At 40.4% G+C, this 23,396-nt stretch overlaps 2 protein-coding genes across 2 annotated transcripts; both read right to left on the bottom strand.

Annotated features, from left to right (window-relative positions):
* Positions 1–71: 71 nt before the first annotated feature.
* PSTK (phosphoseryl-tRNA kinase) lies at positions 72–5,258 on the bottom strand. Its single transcript, XM_056351479.1, has 6 exons — positions 3,570–5,258; positions 2,941–3,226; positions 2,368–2,566; positions 1,842–1,917; positions 1,283–1,376; positions 72–1,065 (listed from the first exon to the last, which is right to left on the bottom strand). The coding sequence occupies exons 1-6, from the start codon at positions 3,918–3,920 to the stop codon at positions 860–862; spliced, it is 1,212 nt and encodes a 403-aa protein (XP_056207454.1). The 5' UTR covers positions 3,921–5,258; the 3' UTR covers positions 72–859.
* LOC130154864 (disintegrin and metalloproteinase domain-containing protein 9-like) lies at positions 3,992–23,381 on the bottom strand. The gene is made up of 22 exons (XM_056351477.1): positions 23,106–23,381; positions 20,294–20,391; positions 19,302–19,378; positions 18,605–18,683; positions 17,582–17,658; positions 15,762–15,981; positions 15,183–15,248; positions 15,030–15,101; positions 14,180–14,352; positions 13,599–13,683; positions 12,345–12,466; positions 11,292–11,463; positions 10,369–10,458; positions 9,671–9,866; positions 9,446–9,551; positions 9,072–9,246; positions 8,579–8,659; positions 7,848–7,953; positions 6,762–6,894; positions 6,261–6,324; positions 5,702–5,754; positions 3,992–5,358 (listed from the first exon to the last, which is right to left on the bottom strand). Exons 1-22 carry the CDS (start codon positions 23,173–23,175, stop codon positions 5,280–5,282), a joined length of 2,394 nt encoding a protein of 797 aa, XP_056207452.1. The 5' UTR covers positions 23,176–23,381; the 3' UTR covers positions 3,992–5,279.
* Positions 23,382–23,396: the final 15 nt, after the last annotated feature.

Raw genomic sequence — 23,396 nt, 5'->3', positions numbered from 1 at the left:
TAGGTGTGGTCTAGATATGGTAAGGAAGGTAAGCTTACCTGCTGGGTAAGCAAGGAACAGTGCCTTTGTTTTGTCTACTCTAATTGAAAAGGCTTCATTTTATTGCTGACATAGGACGTGCTTCTTTTCCTTTCTGCTGTTAATCTTGCACATTTGGTCATCTTCCAAATTTTTTGTTTCCTCATACTCGGATCCCCTTTTTATCAAGAGCGTTTGTATGTCTGAAATCAGTTTTTATCGTGGTGAGGTGGTTGTCGCTGCCTATGGAACTTCTGTGTATGTTGTTATGAGCAACTCTGAAGGCACCACGTTTTAAGTTGACATCGGAGTTAATCCTACATGCGTGCATACATGCATGCAGTTCTCAAGTTTCTGGTTCTTTGCAGTTTGTCAGGGAAATAAGCAGAGAAGCCTAGAGCCATCCCATCTCGCTTCTTGGTTTTATACCTTCCCAGGCATGTATTCTCTGGAGGTGCTCAGGTAGCCGATTGACAGAGCACAGCAGGTCACCATCCAACGTGCTCTTCTAAACCTAAGCTGAAGGAGGCTCTGGGAAAGCTGATCCAGACCGGGGTTAGTCTCGCTGTAAGCAGGAAACAGGACTAGGTGACTTCTATGTGTTCCCCCCAGGCTAACTTTTTCTGTGATTCTGTGAAATTTCAATAAAATCTAAGGATGGTTTGGTTTTGGCTTGGTATTCAAAGTACGCTAGACTGTTTCTCTTCATAATAAGGGAGGAAGAGTTAGACAAGGCACAAGCCTCCAAAGGAGAAGGCTTTATCTCTTAGATGCTTTCAGTGGTACTGCTCAAGGAATAAACACTCTGGGCTCTTAGAAAACACCACCATTCTCTATGTCATTATTTTAAAATATATTTATTAACTACATTGCTTGCTCCATGTTGGAATGCAGAGATGAAACTTGCAGCAGGGTCTGAATATTGATTTTGTATGCAAATTTGTTTTTTCAAGTTATTTCCTTGCCGCAAGTCTTCCAGAAGTTCTGCTTTGAGTTTGTTGAGCTCTTCTGCCAGGCTCTTCATCTCACTTGGGAGTATGTTTTTATCTAAAAGAAAATTAAAGCTGAAATTTTAACGTGATCCTTAAAGATAAAATTTACAGATTCTTGACTCGCACTACAAGTAACTTTGACCAGACTTTGGAAGAAGGTGATTGCTTTGGTCACACCCGCAGGGTTGGGATTCCTTAACAGTTTACCCCAAGGGAATTTCATAGGCTTAGTCTTACGTTGCCAGCTAGCACCTAGAACATGCTGCACGTACCTTTTGCATCCTTCATTGCCTGAGAGATGATTCGTCTGCACGTCTGATCAGCCTGATGGACAGCACTAGCTGCACAGATTGCTCGATCTGCTTCCTAGCCAGGGTGACCAACAGAGGAAGAATATGTGCAAACGCATTAAACTTGATTTAGGCTGCCATCAACATTTGAAGTACTCTTTGAAAACAAGTAAAACATTAGCAGCAACTTGATGACCAGTGCAGTGCGCACCTGCTCTGTTGAATTCAGAGGTGGGTATGTGCGATGTTAAGAAGTGAACATTATTTTCCTTAGTGTGATGTGATAGCTCCAAAACCTTTTTACTACTCTAGAACATATAACAGTATTCTTAAAGGTAGTTTAGTCGCTTAACTTAATAAGGTGATAGAAGTACCCATTTGAAATAGGATTAACTCTTTGTGTATGCTTTTGCAATCAAGAAGTGCAATTGCTTTTCTCAGTTTCTGTCATTGTGGTGTTCTGAATACAATTCAGGATTAACTAACTTGCTCATTCACCATTATCCGAAAGAGCTGCAACAGTGAAGAAAAGCCTTGCTACCTTTTGCTCAGTGTCTTCCTCATTTTGCTTCACTGGATTTTCCAAAGCAGTGGCCAGCAAACTAATTATCTGCTCACTAAGAAAAAAAATAACAGAGTAAACCACATTAATCAAACAGTTTCGCTGAAGATTTTTCTTTCATTTTGTGATGACACCTCATCACAGAAAAAAAAGCAAGTCCAGTTAAATTTATGAGGCAATCAATGAAATAATCTTTATACAGCAAGTTAGATGAAAAACAATTACAGCTAAAACTACAGCCAATTATTTCCAGTCTTAAAAGTTTCAGACAATTCACATAGATTTTCAGCAGCAGTTTAGTAACACAGTTTGGAGGTTAACTCTGCAAAGAATGATGGCCATGAGTTCCTGACAACTGGCGTGTATTCTGTGTAGCTGACAGGCTTCCAAAAATCGCCATATGGAATGTTTTTTACATACTGTTCAGGCACAGTGAAAAGCTTCTACCCCCCCGTTCATGAAAATGGTACTTAGTGAAAACCCCAGCATCAACCCGGTAGCATACTCATCCTCTGGAGCGCCATCCAAACTTTTCAGAATGAGGCTGTTCTGTTCCCAAGCGTTCTTCTTGGGATCTGGCATTTCTATTTTTCTTGCCATTAGATATATTGTCTGGTCAGGTACTGGACGGCTTCTTAGACAATTTCTCTGCAAGCAGCATTCAAGTGGACACTCTAAAAATAACTGGCAGAAGCTCAAGGAATCTAAAAGAACATAAACAGCCGAGTTTACCTTTAAGCTATTAAAGCAAAACATTCTAAGTGCAACATGCAGGAGAAAGGCTTTACATAAATGAAGAATTTCTACACTAGTTCTGAGCCTGAAATGAGTATGAACAATTTTACCTTCCAGGCTGCTCAAGTAGTAATTTCTGAGATCAACACATACAAGAATGGTTTGGAGTGACCTAGCATTTCTAATGACGCAGTAATAAAGGTGATGCTTACTGTACTGCAGGAATCTAACAATTAAGAGTTACAAATGTTCCACATGAGCATGTAAAGAATGGGAGTTAAAGCACGCTGAATTTCCAACAAAGCTGAAAAGGTTCTTGTGTGTAGGAACAAAGAGTAATTACATTTTCGAGCCAGCTGGTACACCTCATATCTCATGCTCTGGTAATAAAAATTGTCATCCAAGATGAGGTAGAGCGGCCTAGACGTGCCTGGAGGTGCCCAGCAAGGGCCAGGTCCGGCCTGTCCCTCCGGCGGGCAGAGCAGGCCCTGCCGCTGGCAGCAGGCCAGCAAGCGGTGCCAGGCGGCCGGCGGGGCGGGGGCGGCCTGGGGGTCCTCACCGAGCAGCGCCCGCAGGACGCGCTCCAGGCACTGCAGCAGCTCGCGTCGGCTCCGCTTCCAGCAGGGCGGCTGCGGGGGAAGGCAGCGAGGGGTGAGGGCCCGCGCCGCCCCGCTCCAGCTCCCCTGCCAGGCCCCGACCCCCCCCGCTACTCCCCAGGCCCCGGCCCTCCGGCAGGCTCCGGCCCCCCGGCCCCAGCCGCCCGCCCGGCCCTCCGCCGCTCTCCAGGCCCCGACCCCCGGCCCCGGCCCTGGCCCTCCGCCGCCCCCCAGGCCTCGGCCCCGGCCTCGGCCCCGGGACGCGCCGCGCTGCCTGGCAACGGCCGTCGCGCAGCCAGTGACGCTGCTGAGCGGCGCCTCGGGTGGCCAATGAGAGCAGAGGGCGCGCCGCGGGAAGGCGGAGAGCCGCACTGACCAGCGGCCCCGCCCCTGGCTCGCGCGGGCGGAAGGCCTCCGGCGGGATCAGCTCGTCGTAGGCCAGCAGCGCGCAGGCCCAGCCCCGGCGCTGCGGCAGGCGGCGGCGCAGGGCGCGGCCCAGCGTGGACTTGCCGGCGGCCGGCAGCCCCCCCAGCACGCACAGCCCCACCCGCGCGCGCCCGCCGCCGCCCCGCCGCTCCGCCGCCGCCGCCAGCGCCGCCACCGGCCCGGTAGCCGTCCGGGACTGCCGCCGCTCTGCGCATGCGCGGGGCCGCCGGGCGGGGCGGGGCGGGGCGGGAACCGCCGGCCTCACTCGCCGGTTAATTGGATAATGAGCTAAATATTGCATCTGAGTCGGGCGGCTGCGCGAGCCCGGCCGTGGGGTCTGTTACGAACATAAAATCGAGATGCTACTACCTGTGCGGACCCTGATGATTTATTTTAAATTGCGGTAATTCATACTGCGCTTGTTGGTGAGGCCTAAGCGATAGGGATACGTGATAACAGCAATTAAAGATCCCGAGGAATTAAGGACGGTGACGCTCCCTCGGCAGAGCCCGGCCCTGCCTGCACGCGCTGGGTCCCGCGGCCAGCCCCCGGTGAGGCGGCCAGCACAGGGGGCAGAGGCCCGTTCTGCAGAGGCGGCTCTGTACCGGGCTCCGTGCCCTGCCCCACGCGCTAGCTCGTACCCCAAAGTTTGCACGGTGCGATTTACCCCGCGACGTACGGGCTGGTCAGCAGCCTTGGTCTTGCCCATGAGTTTGTCTCTGCGTAGCAGCTTCTTTTCAGTTAGTTGCCGTTTTGACAAACTGTCGCTACATGTATTTTCTTTTACATCAGTACAGGATTCCAATTGTCCCATTTAGCATGATGAAAGTTACCTGTTGGCTTTGTAGTTGAATCAGTTTTTAGCAAAAATCGCAATTTGTGGTAACCAGTAACCATTAAACCATCGTTACATTGTATAATTTGTTTCCTGATACCCCACCTTTTCTGTAGCAACAGAGATGGGCTGGTTTCATTTAGACTCAGATACATTACCTACTGAGTTTGTTTCCACGGCTAGTGTTACGAGGTTACTTTCATACACTACCTGAACTGGCAGGTAGCGTGGCCAGTGGGTCGTGAGGGGTGGCATCTGGGTCCCAGCTTTGCTTGGGCTGCGCCGAGGACAAGGCTCAGAGCAACGCGTGGGAACTGTCGGCGAGCCTGGCATGTGGGGTGCAGCTGCGGTGCGTGTGCCGCTGAGACAGCGCTCTGGGAATTGGGCAGACTGCGGGCTTCCCAAGAGGTCGATCTACATTCTAATTTTCACAGCGGCGTATGACTAGAGGAGAATAAACTCTGTAAATAACTGCATTCACTTCTCTTTGGCCTGCAAGTAAAGCTGCACTTCAGAAGAGTCCTGTTCTCAGATGCTGTTACAGATTTAATCTAACAAGAGTTGAACTTCAGGCTTTTGGTTTAAAAATAATCAAGAGGTGAGGCAGAAGAGGCACAAATATAGCCAGCAGCAATTAGCAAAACAATGGGGTGTGACAAAATCTGTGTTTGGTGCCTCTTGGCATCAGGTCTTTTTCCAGAGGTACGTGCTTTCCGAAGGCGTTTTGGCTACACGAGGAGAGGAGAGGACTGGAGGATTGCAATCTTTAAGTTTTTTTCAGACCAGTTACTTGTCAGAATTGGGTGAGGGTTCCCAAGAAACTTTTCAGACGGTTGGTGTAGGTGGGAGTGGGGGTTGTTGAGGTCCTGAAGGAGCTGCAGGAATCTGGGTCTGTGCTAGCTGCCTGAAGTGTGGAAAACACATTTTGTGAAGTATTTCATGGCTTGAGACAACTGACTGGTATTTCTAAACTAGTTCTTTATAATTTTAATACAGTTGCTAGCATTTATGCATATATTTAACTCTCTCTACCCCTCCCTCTCCCTTGTAGCATTTACATGTGCTGTTATGTTTTCTATACAAGCAGTAAATCAACATTTCTCCTTCAAGCATTTAATCTATTACATCTCATATGCAGCTGCATGAAAAATCCTCCTAAGTGGGACATGAGACATTAGGAACTTCACTTGATACAGCAATGTAAACATAGCAAATATGAAGTAAAGGTGGTTTTAAATACTACAAACCTTGGACCAGGAAAATGCAACGTTGTCAAAAAATCAGGACTTGATGTGGCAGGCTGGAAAAGATGTTGCAGAAGATCAGGTTAACAGAAAACACAGATTTCAAAGTGTAGCTAATTATTCAGTATTAAGCTAATGGCATTTTAGAATTTGGAAAATTTAGAAAACTTTTATTTCCTGATACATTCTCCATATTCTCCACAACATTTTGTTTTGATAATTTTTATTTTGTTTTATGAGAGCTAGATATACAGCCTGGCTAAGCAGCTTCTCTGGTACGTGGCCACAGAACCCAGAGCTCAATTTCTGGCTGCTCTGCTAAGTTGCAGCCTGTTCCATCCCATACCACTCACAGCCTGTGTTGACAGGGCAGGCAATAAAGCTCATACGTACCCAAACAGAAATCCTGTCTAACACATTATAAATTATTTTAAATAATATATATTCAGATGGTTTCAATGTATCAGAAAGCCACAAAGTCATCAGTAACTATGTTAGAGAAAAGGCACTGTATAATTCAGATTACTCAACGTAAAATAATGCAAGTATGCATCTATCTTACCTGTTTATTTCTTGCGTTATGACTTGGGCCGTTACTTTGCTTTGGTTGCTGCACATTGTTGTCCCTGAAATAAAAACCACATCATCAGGAAAATCCCCGTTTGGTTTAACTGCCATCAGGGATGCAGCATTTTTCAAGGGACAAGTCTATAGCTCAGAGATCTGGATTCTGTTTCTGACTCCACCCCTTTCTGGCCTTGACAGATAATTTCAGTGTGCTACGCCCCTGTGTCCATGCAATACAATTATCAGTAACAGTTAGAAAAGTGCAATATATTTTGGGAAAAAATGCTCAAGAAGTGACAACTGGAGCATCTGGCCTAAACTACCTAATAGCAGGGCACTGGCTATTAAACTACCTACTACTACTATTAGCAGCAAAGTCTATTTCTTTTCGGAGGTATGGAATTCATTGTCTAGCTAAAGCATCTACCAGGCTTGCTGAATTAATCTGGAGGATGCTCCAAAGTGTTGAAATACGCATTTGTAATAAGTAAAATACCTGTGTTGTCTTCTGCTTTTCCTGCAAAACCTTCTTCTTATTGCATCATGCTTCATTACTGCTAATACAGTAATGATTACAACTGGCAACACAAGGAGGAAAAAAATAAGCAGACCGTCCCGAAGTGATGTATCTAGAGAAAAATAATCGAAATAATTTAAAATAATAATCTTGTTTAACCTCATATTAAAGCATTTTTTCTGCTAAACCACCTTTTGTTATAAAAACTACAATCTTCAAATTATTATGGATTAAAACTAGTAATTTCACTGAAATTTATAAAATGCTGTGATCAGAAAAGTAGGATATGGCCTTATGTTATTACCAATTCTTTATGCCTTACTCATCCCATGTTGTATGATGTACAAACATTACCCTTTTCCATGTATTTTTTCAAGAATTCTAAAGCAGACAAATTTATTTTGTATTTGCTTACCCACAACTGGTCTGCATGTCTTCTTTGCCTTCCTAAGCCTTTAATACAAACCATGTTTTCCCTTTCTCATAATATGGATTGGTTTTTGCCTCACAAAGCTACAGATGATGAACTTTGCTTGTGAACAAAGAGAGGGAAAAGGTTTTGCATGGTCTCTCAGTGTAAAGGCCAGCAAAATCTACTCCATTTTCCCTCTGCAGAATTTCAGGGCTCTTACATGAGCCAATGCACCTTGTTAACCCCTCTCATTCCTGTGAGGACCCTTTCCATATAAAAAGGCTGCTGGTTTCATTCTCAAGTGATGGTCTTCCTCTATTACATCCATTTTATCAGAACTCTGTTTTAAATACCTAAGTAAATATCTAACTATTTAAAAAATGTAACAGTAATTCTAGGGAACTAATGTATTGCTTTTTATCTTAGAGTAAATAGAGGTCAAATTCTCCCTTGGACCAGCTTCCTTGATGTCTACTAACAAGCACATCAGATAATAATGTTTGTTTTTCAAGTCAGCCCATGATTAAGTGTCCCACACAGTAAAAAAAACCAGTTGAAAAGAGACTCACACACACATGCACGCACCCATTAGTTATTAGTAGTTATTTTACCAGACAGTGCGGACAGAATGAAGGCCAGTTTCACTAGCCTACCTATGTGAGCTGGACCACTATTAACACTGCCGCCGTAGCCTGACTCGTTGCAGAACGGAGGCGCCCATCCGGAATTGCAGTGACAGTTCCCGTTGTTGTTACACACCTACAGTCCATATGACAGGGATTAGTCAAATGAACAATGCCTTTCTGCAAGCTGCCACTTCAACCTCCAGTATTATATTTGGAGTTCCACATTAAGAATTGCATGTGGAAGCAAGAAATACTGCACAGTATTGCATAGAAATACATGAAGTATTAACTGGGAATAAGCTCTCCCCCTCCATAACATCCCAAAACACTGAGGGATACTGACAGCGCAAGTTAATTCTCTATAGAAATTAACCTTCTGTTTTGTTATTCGCCTGCCATAGATTACAGTCCAGAGAAGACACTTTTATAACCTTTGGACTCCATTTTGATTTTTCATGGAGACATACATCAGGAATCACTAGCGTGTCCTCCTCAAAGGAACATTTTCCCTTTACAGTTCAACAGCTCAGTAGTATTAGAAAAATCCCTAGGGCAATTCAGAAGAAATCTCTTTCAGTGTTAGTGCTAAGAGGTTTACAGTATACTGGCAACATGAATTACAGATTAAAAAGCGGACTTAACTTTTCATACAGATGAGAAAAAAAACAAATCCATCTGGCTGGTTATTGCTTTTATTCAGGGATTTTGCACCTATCTCTGTCTTCTAGAAACAGGGCATGAAAACGCCATCTACTCACCCCATTATCGTTACACTTCTCCTTTACATCACAGTTGTAGCCCAGACGACTTGCATCAACGCATTCAAAACCTACACAGGCCTGGAAAAAGTAGTTAGTGTCTTTCAAACACAAAAGTTCAAAAAATCCCATCCTTTTATAAATATACAATATAAATGTATATGTTTACAAGTCTAAAGCTTTTACTTAAATGTCAAGAAAAAGGGCTGCTAGAACATTCAGTACTTCACAGTTCTATAGCTGTGTTTGTCTCAGATTTTCTTAAGTCTGTGGATGCATTTTGGTGAGTAATTTGAATAACTAATAATGTACTTCACTGATTTGTAGCATACCAGTTTTTGAAGAGCTAATTCATTGCATATGTTCATCTCAAAAAGCAGATTTTTTTATTATATTATGGCATAAAAATAAGAGAGCTATGTAATGCTTTTGAAAGTTAAGAACTTTCCAGTTGGTGGAATATATCCTGTAATGCTGCTGTGATTCATCTTACCTTCTTTTCTCCACAGGCAGTTCCATCACGGACTTGAGCAGGATCAGGGACATCTGATCCTAAGTCAAAGTCAGAAGACCAGCATAAAACACCAGATGCGTTATTGACAACACTCCAAGCAGGAAGATTTTGAAGAGTAACAGAGGTGCACTGGACCTTGCCGCACAGACTATGCCTGTATTGAATGAATGACACTCAGACACAAGGTGAACAGAAAAAACCCCTGAATCAGTGCAATACACCATCCAGTCAAAGTTTTTAGCTTGCACGTCAAGGAAATAATCTTTTAAATCTCATGCTTTTAAGAGTTTGTAACAGAATGTATATTTCACATTGAACATCTCAAGGTTAGCTTTTATTTGCTGGTGACTTACTGAACAGGACATTTCTTGTACATTCCACCACTCATTCCACAGTTTCCAAATCTATCTCCTTTAATATTTGCTTTTTCAAAGCATACATCAGGTGCTTTTCGTGCTCCTATACAAAAAAAAGTGAAACTTAGTAAGCCAGTACACTGTCTTAAAAATATGAGAAAGAAAAATCAGAACTGTCTATTAGGAGACTACAAGTCTCTTTACATTAAATTATAAACATACCTTTTCCATATATAGCTTCACATTGTGAATCAAAACTCTGGCATACTCCATAGTAGCAATATGACTTCATGTTGTTGCATGGGTAACCATTCATGATATAAACGTCGTCTGGGCAGTAGGCATTGCTTCCGTTGCAGTATTCAGGTAGATCACAGAAATCCATTTTCGATCTGCACTCGGCTCCTGCCACTTTAAACTAGAACCAGAGAGGAATGCCACCCGACTTTTATTTTGGAACAACAGAAGTTCTAATGTGAAACAAGGACAGCTGGGAACCTTTTGTGATTTTAAAGAAGATAAAATATTTTTTCAGATTGATAGCTAATGAATATCTAAAACTTCAGTGTCATGTGGTGTGGCCACAAGTTTATGCGTTGAGTCTGCAGAGGACTTGGGTAAATAGTGCAAATGCGTACACAAGTACAAATTAACAAGCAGCCAACTATCACAGCCTTGGTGTTGCACAATGGAGATCACTTCTACTGATTGCTCCTGCGTCCTACGAGGGATGACACAGATTACATTTTATTTCTTCGCTGCTAGTCAAGAGTTGTTAGGCATGTGTTCTCTGTTTACATACTCTGCTGGTGAATGTAGTTTGATAATGTGATAATATGTCAAGAGTACTGTGATACCTCTTTTAAAACATTAAAAAACACTAGGAAATAGCATCAATTTAGCTAAATAAAACAGCCTACCTTACAATTCTTGCAGCACAGTCCTTGAGCGCACTGCGATCCAGGCGTGAGTTTGCAGGTTGCAGCATCACAGCAAGGGTTAGTACATTCCTGAAGAACAAGCACAGAGAAGGGGACACAATGTTTTTACCTCACTGTATAGCTAGGAAAGTACATCATCAATCCAAGTGCACGGAGAAAGGAAACTTTAAACACGCCATCTCTCTGGCATGCCCAGAGGCTGACAGCGTTCTGCTCTAACAGAAACCAATAGACAGTTTGTCTGTATTTCTTTACTACAAGTCATCAGAAAAACATCTGTTCTGACGTGTTGTGGCACAGGGGTTATAGGGTAGGTTTAAACTTTAAGCGGACACTAAAAGAAGCGGAATAGACCGGTTTTTAAATAACATTTCTTATCACCCCTTCGCCCATCTCGTTTTTCTGCTACACTAGCAGTTTGATGTAGGGAAATGTTGGTACCTTTTAGTAACTTTGAAGATAGCAGTGTTTGCTGACAGCCTTTCGATTTATTGGTGTCTTTTTTGAGACACTTATTTTCTAAAGAACGAGTCAATGTATCCCGTTCTTTGAGGGACATTTTCGTCTGTAGATGAGTTGTCTCTTTTATGTAACAGAAATATCCATGTTACTAAAACCAGCACAAAAATGGTGTTTCCACATACTCTTCGCTGAAAGGTACCTCTTTCTCAGCATTGCCTCAAAGTTCTGTGAAGGCCAGTAGCCCTCGACTGAGTTTATAGCAAAATCAAAGTATGATTTTAGGCTTTTACTAAGATTTAACTTCATATTGCTTGCAAAAATGTAAAATTAAGTCCTCTATTAAGGCAAATCAGGGATACCAAAAGGCCAGTATTATACAACAAATATAACATAAACCATAACAACATAAAACAAGTATACAGTTGAATTTCATTCATTACCTGTGGTTTGCCACAGTCACATTCTTCATCGTTATCTACCACATTATTACCACAGACAGGTTCTTTGTAAATATTACTTGGTTTGGGAGGATTTCTAAGGCAGTGTCCTCCTCCATTTAGAATAAGGTTCTCAAAATCATCAGCACTGCAGGTGCTGAAATTCCTGGATCCACTGGAAAGCATAACATTATTTTTTTATTATAAATATTTTGCTTACAGGAAAAAAATACAACTCAAACCCTTAAAATATTGTCAGTCTATAATAAACATGTTTCATAATGCTAAGAGATCATGAGATACTTCATTTTTACTTTATTTTGCATTACAGTACAGTACTAGAAGTTAAATATACTACGTATAACATAACTGCAAGGACTTTTATAAGCCAGAGAGACCATCAGATTATCCATTCTGCCATCCTTTATAAAACAGGCCTTAGAAATTCCTTGTCTGTACTGAGTCTAAAAATGCGTAATTAAAAAACACTTTCCAGACAGACATTCACCTTGACATGGAGTCCCTAAGAACTCAGGAATACATCTTCTAACAGTAGTTTTGGCCAGTATTCAATTACCCTGATTTATTAATACAAATGTGGACAGGCAAAATAATATGATCCTTTTCTCTTAAGGGGAAACCAAAAAAACAAACTGAAAGAAACGTAAGCCGAGAGGTTTTGTTTAAATTAACTGTTAAGAGATTCTGTGTGAATGATGCACGTTTGCACAAACCCAGTGAATATATGTAAAGCACTCTCAGCAGCGTAAAAAACCCAGCAACACACTATCATTAAAAATAAAATAAAATTAAGAAAATCCAAGGTTTTAGGAATGCTACAAATAAAGAATGACTGGATTGGAAAACAGATATCATTTCAAATAAATTAAAATTATGTCAAGTCCCGAGTCAGTGAATTCACTTCTGTGATTAAACTTTTCAAACAACTCCCCATTCACAAAAGTTCTTCAAGATTCATGGGAGTTTCACAGCTGATAAGGCATAGTCACTGCAGATAACTAACAAATGTTAAAATAAAATAACTGGAAGTCTTACTTATCTGTGCTGTGCATAATATAGGATGCAGGACACCTTTTATCGTCATGTTTCATTCCGAGATTATGCCCCAATTCATGTGCAACTACTGTAGCGTGACGTAACATATTGTTATGATTCAACTAATAAAGAGAATCAGTGTTAAAAAAACAATGTGCTACTAAAGAAAATACTGCGTTTCTACCTACCGGTTTATTCAAGCCACAAATCTCAGAGTCTACGAAGACAGAATACTAAATGATATTGTAGAGCAAAAGCAGTGGGAACACACAATTTGTCACCGTTTATTTTCAGGTAGGGCCCAATTCTGCCACTCTTTCTATTCCTTCCATTAGGATCATATGCTGAATAATAACAGTTGGCAGTTGGACTAGATGATTGCTGTAGGTCCCTTCCAACTGAAATTATTCTTTTCTATTCTATTCTGTTCTACTCTAACACAGTTAATTAGTCATGACACTGATTTCAATGGAGCCTTCAATGACAGACATACAGTTAAAGAACAGAATCTACTTCTTAGATTGTCCACAGTGTTGTGGCATCCATATTGTAAGGACAGGAACTGCTGGAGATACCGGTTCTGCCCCAGGGGTGAAGGAGAAAAAAATTAGATTCTTACTGATTTTGCTGTGTTTAAAATTTTTGCCTGTTTAGCATTACTGTGGGGAATTCCAGACACTGAAGTGCACTATGTTCACTTTCCATCCATGTAAAGAGTAAAAAAATACACATTATTTTGTAACTGTATTCCCATTCCAAAACCACTGTGCTTATGAACTTTAATGATACGAGGATGGGCTTTCCTTGTGCAATCTTGAGATAGATGAATTACAAAAGGTGATCAAAAAATTATTTCAGGACTACGTGGGCTAAGTGGACTGGAATGTGAAGAGGAGAGAAGAGAGAAACTGGGAAATACTTTAAAAGAAAAAAAAAAAAGGTAAAATATGCACAAGTCTTCATGTAAGAAACCCAGTTAAAAGAAACCGTACAACTCCAAGCCTAGTCTGCAAGGCCAGAGTGAATTGACAAAACAGGTCAGCAAAGTGCACGTTATTTATTAGCATGATCTGGAAGGTACCTCTGTGGAAGCAATGTCTGGCCACAGCAGTAACTACAACTCTAGGTTTTGTAAATACACAGGGGAAAGCCTACAGTTGTCCAGGTACCTCTTTGTCTCACTAGCAGCATATCTATGACAGTTTGGCAGCTCCTGTGCTAGTTTCTTCCTTAACCACAACATTATGTACTTACAGTGCTGATTGACCCTCCCTGGACTTGTGAGCAGACAGTACCCACAAAAGCCATTCCAATGGATCCAGCGTAAGAACTTCTCCCTCTGCAACAAAAGCAGCTTGAAGGTGTTGTTGAAGGAGGGGATGAATGGGGATTTCTACTAAAAAGACACTGATGAGTTTGAAACAAATATTGCAAGACAAAATATGGTCGTCTTGAAGTCAAGAAGAAATTTATCACCATATCAGGATTTCACTGTAATTAATAATGAATATCCAAATAACATAACTTGAAATTAATGATCAGTCACCTAAGTCTGCTGTGTCAGTGCTTCTGAGTTCACAAAATCACAGGATGGTTGAGGTTGGAAGGGACCTCTGGAGGTCGTCTGCTCCAGTCCCCTTACCCAAGCAGAGCTACCTAGAGTTGATTAACTATAAAGACTTGATTATATTTCCTTGCCATTTTTCCAGGTTAAAACAGCTTGGAAAGTGAGTGAATTTTACTCCAGTTATGTTTTCATTCATATGTAAACCCCAAATCATATACGTTAACAACACTTGCAGCATGGCTAGCTTTTCCACTGAATGAAAACTTACATTATGAGATGGCTAACATCATTTCTTGATCGTTTAAGAAGATCTTTCTGTCTCCAAGAAACGAATCTACTCAGTACATCTCCAGCTGAACCATTCATTACAGATATATGGTTTGTATCTGTCCAGATCTCTAATCCAACCAAAACAATCTGGATGTTTAATGCTCTATACATCTGGAAAAAAAAATAATGATAATTACTGTCCATCAGCCTGTTTCAACTGACTTACGAAAGCTTACATCACTACTACTGAGTAAACAATATGCTGAACATAATGATTGAGACATAACTTTATTTTCTTTGAAACTAAATGTATTTGTATTTATAAACTAAAATACATTTATACATTACAAACGAAATAAAAATATGTATAATATAAGACTAAATAAGGAAAGAATATATGACTGAAGGAAATCTTCTTCGTGAAGGTACCTAAGTATATCTTTCAGTTTGAGAAGTTGAAAAGACCATGTTCATTCATCTCCTTAGCTAATTATCTAGAAGAGAAGCTGGGAACAGAGGATCAGAGAGCTTATGGAATTGTTCACAGTGCTGACAGCTCGCTTGATAAAAAACTACATACATGAGAAATACTCTTCCTAGAAATGTAAAACATAGCAAAGACCTCATGTTCCTGGAGCAGTCAAAAGTCTGGGAGCACATGGAAGTTGTTTTAAAACATCTTGCATCTCTCCCCCTGCTTGTACTGCTACAAGACTTGTGCATAAATTCATGATGTGCCTTAAACGTGTTACAAATTGTTGTATAAATTCCAACACAGCTTCAGAACTGCATTAGCTGTTCTTTTGAAAAAAACTATGATAAAGGAGAAACTACTGTATCTGACCTACCCCATCAACATAATTAATCAGTTCGACTGTTTCCCTTTGCACCGCAGCAGGATCAGATTTCTTCATCAAAAACTGTAAAATAGCAGATGAGAATGTCAGAGAAAAAATTTAATGAAGTAATAAAATGTATTTAGCATTGGATGTTATCATTACCCTGTTGTTATCCACAACGACAAATAATTCCACATAGCTTTTCTGTGGCAGGACAGCTCGCTTCTTCTGCAAATTAAAAAGCACAATAAGTTAACATAATAAATAATGAGTTCCAGGTTTTTACTTATCTCTCTCACGATTTTCATTTCATGTGTTTACAAAGCAATGATGAATTTGTTTTAATATGGCCTTAAAAGTCAATTTGCCTTAGATTTCCACATAAACATCTGAATGTCAGTAATTCACATGTGGTCAGACATGGGGAGGCATGAGCTGAATGGCAGCTCCGTGCCTTTCGTGTCATACCCATGACTGTCTTGGGCACTCTGCTCTTCTGCTAAAGGATTGCTTCAAGCTATCTTAAATTCCCATTGTGCTGTTCTTCTATTTCAGGATTTCCTTAGCAGTACTCTCACCGGTTTGGGGTCCACGAAAATGAAGGCCACGAGGCAGTGGCCTGCCAGGCCAAACCCACCAGCAGCAATACCATGCCAAAGCTCTGGACACCTTGGCTGCTGGAAAAGATTGACAAGATGGCTTAGACTGCAGCTTTCAAGAGAGCAACAGAAATGTATTTACCCTGAAAAGCTTTTCCCTGCTAGAGGTACTGTTTGATAAGAACACGTATTTCACAGAGTGCTTCACAAACATCTTCTCGTGATGAAGGCTGACGTTCAGCACACCACATTGGAAGGGGATATCCTGCATATCTTCCAATGGGTAAAACATGTGTTCAAATGTGCTGGATGTGTTGAGCGGCTCCATTCCATACCATTTGCCACCAATGTAGAGAATTCCTCTAATAATCATAAAAGAATGAAAAATTATTCCACAGTTTTTTCCCTTGTGGTTATGACTAGGTGAGTGAATGACAGCTGGATACTTAAAAACTAGAACTGTTCATACCGCTATGTTGAAATATGTCATTATCTTAAATTATCTTAATATAGGATATAAGTTCAAATGCCCAACAGGTTCTCAAAAGACAAAACAGAACTTGTTTAAAATACTCAGTCATACACAAGTGTGGGCTCCTTGAATCAGAAAAGAAAAAAAAAAAAAGCCAAATTGTTACTGAGTCTGGATTGTGGGTAAAGAGCTGATGCAAAGGTTCTCTTTTAGTCCTGATCTTTAGTCTCACTTCTAGCCCCATGCAGCTAACTAATTCAGCATTTTAGAAAACGGTATCTTTTAAGACAGAGAGGCTACAAGCAATCACTGGGGTGTTTATGAGGGCAACAGCAGTATTGCACTGCTGAATGCCCCTAAGTATAAAAGATTTTGCATTTGTCCATGGCTCAGGAACACCTGATACATGCCCATTTGCTGTGCCAAAATCTTTGAGAAGCTATTATCTTGTTCTCCAGAATCTCAAAACTATATTTAGGACAAGAATTCTCTAGTTACAGTCTTGTGAAGGAAGATCCTCCAAAATGTGAATACAAAGTAAACGAAGGATTTGAGTCTGTGTAAGTTTGCAGAACAGCCAAAATGAAGTATCTGTTCTGTTTAGTGAGATCCAGCACTACCTGGAGTACCAGTACGTTGACCATTTTATTCCTCATTTAAAAGAATGCCAGGAAATATCATTTATTGTGAGTGGCATCTCACTGTGTTACTGTACGTGAGAGATGGGTGAACTTTGCCCCATTTGCCTCTTCCTGCTTGTCAAAAAGCCATCAAACTGAACAAGGCTACTACAACCGACAAGTACGTTCAAACTCCTGCTAAAAAGCCAGGCTCAGTGAACACAGTGGAACATGGACACGCTCTAAGAACATCCTGAATATCTGCACAATTTGCCGTGCATGCCATCTCCTTTGCCAACTCATACGGACTGATTCTGCAGGGAGAACACAACCATCTTTGATGCATTAATCTGGCCCCTTTATGTTTCTCAAATAAATGTAATTTTATTGTATTTGAAACACAAAAATCTGCTTCAAATTTGGTCAAAACTTTTTCAGGGAAATGGTTTGTCTTTTGAAACGTGCCTAATTCATAAGACAGAATTGTTTGCAGGAGTGTTTTAAGTTCAGTGAAAGCATCATCAGACAGCATTTCTACTACAAACGTATCTCTGGTCAAGACACTTGCATCAAGTAACGAAGGCCTCAATTCATGCCCATGTTCTGCCTGTATTTAGATGATGCTCCCTCTGGCATTATCTTCTTTCTGTGAAGGAATTTTGGAAAAGGGGGGAAAAGTGGTAGCTGAGGTAAACTATAAACCCTGTAAAGAGTTTCAGCTTTACAAAAAGGTGAAATACTTGTAAAAAATTTTTGCAAGATAGGATGGTGTTTTCTCTGCAGCAGTACGATGAATAGCAACTGTTTTTTACTGTTTTACTTTGGTACTGCACTATGAATTATCCTGAAGTAAAAAGCAAGAGGTAATACCTAAGGCCGTCACATGTGCTAAGAGCAAGCATTGAGTCAGAAATTCCTTCAACAGTGCCATGATAATAACAGTGTGTCTGAAATGCAACAAAACCACATAATTAATGACAAAATAAGACTGTTGGCTTCAAATGCAAACTTACATTCTAACTAACCGTTCTATTTGCATGACATCAAGGCTGGCTGTTACAAATTTACAGAGTTCCCTATTCTAAAAGTAATCCCAGCCTTCTTGGAGTAAAATATTACTTGACGTGAGTACCTACAATAGTGTTTGGTCCCTTCGTTCTAGAAAACAACAGCTTTTTAGTTTAACCCATCACCATCATTTAGCAAAATATTTTCATCTACGTTGCTCATCCTGTTCTTAAACAGACTCCTCTCAAAGGCTTGATCTGAGAAGATCTCCCATGCACAAAGCACCCAATTAAGTCTCACTAAGCTCACATGCAGTTTAAAGTTGAAATTAAGTTCAACATCATTTATAAGGTTTGTTTGATACAGGACCTAAAACCGACAGAGCTTTGGTGCTGCCATTGTACCTTTAATTGCAGAAATGCGACCTAATCAGGTAGCTCAAATTCAGTCTTGGCATAATCTCCTGGCATCTCCTTTCACACCCTGGAAAACAGTGGTGCTGTATCCCCATAAACAGCCCACTCCCCCGTAAGACATAGAACCTTACGTTTTGTATCGGTTAAACAGAAATGCTATGAATGTGAAAACGCACAAAAGCCTCTTTCCCAGCAAATATATTTTTCTTCTGTAGTTACATTACATGCATCACTCGCATTTTCCCTCCTACTGCCAAAAATGTCACCAGTTTTCACTGTCCTATTATAGAGATACAAAGACACTCAGAATTAATGGTTGTGCATTTGCTATTGCTTTGAAAATACATTTAGATGCACACACGTCCTTGTCATCTTCAGTTTTATCAAATGGTTCATGTGGCCTTCAATTCATAAAGCTTGGCTTCCCTGGTCTGAGGAAACTGATGCAATATTTTGTTATGTACAATACCTCGTTTTGTGACTGTGTTGCCTCCAGTTTCCCATTTCCCCCATATGTATACAGCATAAAGTCTTCACTAAGAAGCTTTCTGGAAACAAAAATAAACTACAGCTCTTTTAACAGTCTAGAAAGCAAGAAAAGTCAAGAATCTTGGTAAGTACTACATTCTGTTAGCAGCACACTCATGCTAAATCATTATGAAAATCCACAGATGTGAAACAAAATACCTTAAAATGAGCTGCATTATTTGGAACATAAGTTATTTTGAAATATTTTAACTAAAATACCTCTAGAGTAGGATCTGAACAGACCACGTTGCATCAGGGCCTGGACTATTACAGGCTCAGGAAAGAGAAACAACAATAACAGACAAATTTCCTCAAATACAACATGTTTAACAACCCTCGCCCCCCACTAATAAAAAGCTAACACTGAACTGAATTTGAATTGTCCATAAGGATTTTCTGAAATGTACTATATTGTGCTGCTAATAAAAAATTAATTGAAATAAATTTCTTCATAACAAGAAAAAATATTACTCCCTTCTATTTGTATCATAACAGAGACAATGTTTAAGAGTAATTTTGTAATTACTACAATCTGCCATTTAAATGTTTTCCTCTGGATTTTTTCAGTACAAAAATACTCCTCTGTATGCAATTAACTCCCAAGACGGTATGATTCCTTAGAACACTCCATCACATACTTATTTTTCTTCAGTTTTAGAAGGTATGTTCCATTTCTGGTTTTAATTGAGTAAGAAAGATTGTCATCTGAATGCTCCTGGAAACAGAACAAAAGATACCACTTAATCAGGTGATTTTTCTACTTGTTTGTGTCCCTTCCATGTTTTGTTGGAGAAGAGCAGTCCAGCTACTACGTATGATTTAAGTGTCTACCAAACACAGATTCCTAACCCTCATGCCTTCTATATTTTGGCCTCAGCAGCACACTTTACGTTCTTCCCTGTGGAAAGTTTAAATTCTATTACCGTATAAATTTTCACTTGGAAGGCAGAAGGGCACGGCCCATGTATGCACTCCTCGTCCAATGACCACACCATGTTTCCTGACACTCCTTATGTTAATCATTGGCAGCCGGATGAACAACTCACAGATTCTACCTTAATTGGTTTGCACAAAGATGACTAATGTTATTTCATTAACAGTCACTTCAGTAATGGACTCGTTATCTAGCACAAAAGAGAGTTATCTCAGAACTGAAGAATTAAGGCTCAGATCTTTCTCTTTTAACTCATTTGTTTAACTTGTGCGACTCTGTGGGACCGTTTCTACAAAGCAAGCACCAGCCCTTTAGGTGCTACATGGCTGAAATCCTCCGGTTATCCAAAGGCCAGGTTCCATGAGTAAAATAACACATACAGCATGGTTCAAGTTCAACATCTAATCCAGCTCAGAGGAAATGGAAATAGTCTTTATGTTCCTTCTCCCTCCTGTTTTATAAGGCTGTTAACAGGACTAGAAGCTTGAAAGGTGCTAGCTTGGACCGAAATCCCAGACATTTGGGGGAACAAATATACTCAACACTAGTTGAAAACACTAAGAATCTAAAGAATGAGTGCAGGGCGCATTTCTTCACAAAAATATGTATACTATATATTGCATGTGTGTGTGTAATACAGGGCAGTATCAGGAAGAACAGCTACATCAGAAGAAAAAATCAGGTAGAATGACAAACCTCATGAAAAAATGGGTGATGTTTCTCTCTGCCTGTCAGACTTCGAGGAATAATTATTTCTAATGTAGAAAGTCTGGATGTCTGTTCAGAAGATACACCTAAAAAAAAAGTTTGAAATGTCTAAAGAATCAGAAAGGGTAAGCAAGCTGTTATGTTGGCAGCTGCACAGTGGTGATTGCCGAAAGACCATTCTAATCTGGCTGTAAATGGAGAAAGAGTAATTTCACCAGTACAGGACCTGACTGCCCATGCTTCAGTTTGGGCTGCTCTGTGCCAGAGCTCTTGGATTATGCTTGGAATGTCTCAGAAATCAACATTTTGATTCATGGCCATGTTACTCTTAATTTCTGAGTGTTTAAAATGTGGCCTCATGCCGTTTTGACTGTACTCAAGGTTCCACCACTCCAAACAACTGATGTAAAGTGCTAAAACCTGCAAATTCAAGCAAAACTTTTCTTTAACAGGGTGTTCAAAACTGGCTGGCAATCTTGGCTTTGACTCTTGGTCTTAGTTACATTATAAGCTTGGATAATAGGTCAAACTCTTCTCATTCCTTCATATAGACAGTATCAAACCAAATTGATTAGTCTTTTAAAAAATAAACCCCTCAATGAATATGACACTAACATAATAGAGAACTCCAAGAACAAGAAAAATTAAAATAAAATAAATAGATGCCTTCCTGTATTCAGTGTATGTTTTGATAGTGACGAAGAAAGTTTAGGAATTGATTAAAAAAATTAACTTCAGATTAAAGCTGGGTTCTTCTGAAGCACATAAAGAAACACTATCACATGATTTAAACAATCTTAATTCTCACTTATTCTGGATTATTAATTTTGTCTATAATTTTCGAAACATTTTTTTTCTCCCATGATTTATGCTTTTAACCTGATGTACGACAAAAAAATTATACACTACCATCTCTGTCCACCTATCTGTGCCATCACAGTAATTTTTTAAGTAGCTGGCCAGTTAAAATTAACTGCAAGAGATGCAAACATCTCAAATGGAATTCAGTTCCTTCAAGCTTTGTGAAATCACCTTGTTGGTGCCAGGAATACTGTGCTGATCCGTAAATCTACAGCAGGGCTCTCTAGGCGTGGCTGACACAATGGTCCTAGTGTAATTTGTATGGTACAATTGTTTTCAATAGCGGGCCCAACTTTGCCAGGATATTTCAGAACTTGTTAGACAGATAATTGGAGAATATTGTATCTCCAGGAGAATAATTTCAGTCCCTAAATACACTGGGAGATGTTTCTTACTTTCTTCAACTACTAGTTGCTGTTAGGTCCTGCACTTGCTCTTCTCCCTCTTGCTCATACTTCTACTTCTTTCGGCCCTTTCCTTGATTAAATCAACGCTCCCTTCAGCCCTCTCGTTCCACATAAATGCCTTTACTTGTATTCCTTCCCCCCTTGCCCTGAATGAGGAATACTTGCAGTTGTCCTCTGGCTATAATTCTGCCGCCCACTGCATGTATAGTCTTGGCTCACCATGCTGCCTCCTGCCATCACCTAACGCTGCATTTTGTTTGTTCAAGCGACAGTCAAACCTTTGCAAAAGGTTTGTAGCCATTTAAATTATATCACAATTATCTCCAGAACATCATGCCAATGCAGGAAGCTAAAGATGAGAAGTCTTCCACATATCTGGTTTCAGGTAAGTGGTTTTATAAAGTCAAAACCAACGTCCAGTGACTTTAAAAAAAATTGTGTGAACTTGAATTCATCTTTCTTTTTCTTGTCAGCTCATCAGTCTGGTTTGAGTGTTGACTTTAATCAGCAGAGACACAACTGTTGCTATTAAACAGGCTACAGAATCAACAACATGGGTTTTAACAACAAAAGTGGTTTCTTCCCTCTTAAATTGTTCTTTCATAAGGAAACAAAGAGACTTCTTCTCATTTATGGCAGTACAAACTCACCCTCAGCCTCCCACGTTTCTGTGAAAGGAATTCACAATTGCAAAGAAGCCACATAATCACCCATTCAAAGTGGGGAGGAGGATTCTCCAGTGTAATGATGATCTCTACCTATCAGGTAACATCAGGACTTTTATAAGCTAGCTGCAGGCTGCACATGTTTAACATTAAAGACTGCCATTGCAATCAAAATGTGGAAGTTGCTGTTAGTGAACAGGTCTGCAAAGAATATTGGCACTCAGTATTTACTTCTGAATTTGCCCTTAATCTTCAATAATTTCACTACCTAAATAACACAATCCATTCTGCTTCATGAGTTAAATGTGTGTTGAGCTAGCAGTGGCAACGCGGTTCTAACAATTTAAATTTTGACACCTGAAAGCAGGTCTTTAATGCACATCATAAAAATATCACTTTCTAAGAAATATTTCGGTTCTTACAGCTAAATCTAAAATCTGAAGACAAGTCATAAATGGAAATGAGTTAATGAGGCACTAAAACAGAACTGTAGGCATTTCCTTCACAATCCTGAAGAAGAAATCTTTTTCTACAGTCTGTACTATTGATGAAAGTGACAGTAACTGCAGTTGTCACCACCCGTGTCCTGTATGGAAGATGATGTATTTACCTACCTACTACATCCTGGAGAAAAAAAAAACCACAACAAACACAAAGAGCTCAACTGTGAAAAGGTTCAACACGTAATCTTTTCCAGACACCTTTTTCCCGAACAAGATTTTCTCAATTAGCAGGTCAGCTAATAGCCTAACAGCTGGGAAGAGCCATGACTCGATTTGAAAGGTGTGCATCGTTATGATCAGGACTGGAGCGTACAAGAAGACTTGGAGAAACTTTCTGAGTATGTAACAAAAACTGAAAACTTACCTTTTATCCAAAAAGGTTTTCCAGTTAAAGTTAGTCCAAAAGTGAACAAAAAGAGGCTGTGTATTAACATGATTAGGTTTGCTGGAGAAACTAGTACAGCATCTGAGCAGACTGTGTACCTGGCTCTTAGCTGCTCTGCACCAGGGAACTAGAGGAACGAGAACCGTCTGCTCCGATGGTAAACAACAGAAAAAGTACTCCGATACTTCATCTCTGCTAAGGAAATGGGAAGTAAAATTTAATCCATTAGGCTTGCAAAATAACCTGGTTAGGCAGCTTAAGGCAAATAAC

Source organism: Falco biarmicus, chromosome 9, assembly GCF_023638135.1.
Source record: "Falco biarmicus isolate bFalBia1 chromosome 9, bFalBia1.pri, whole genome shotgun sequence".
NCBI classification, from domain to species: Eukaryota; Metazoa; Chordata; class Aves; order Falconiformes; family Falconidae; genus Falco; species Falco biarmicus.
The sequence above is the reverse complement of the archived record's forward strand: the minus strand, read 5'-3'. Positions and strand labels throughout refer to the sequence as shown.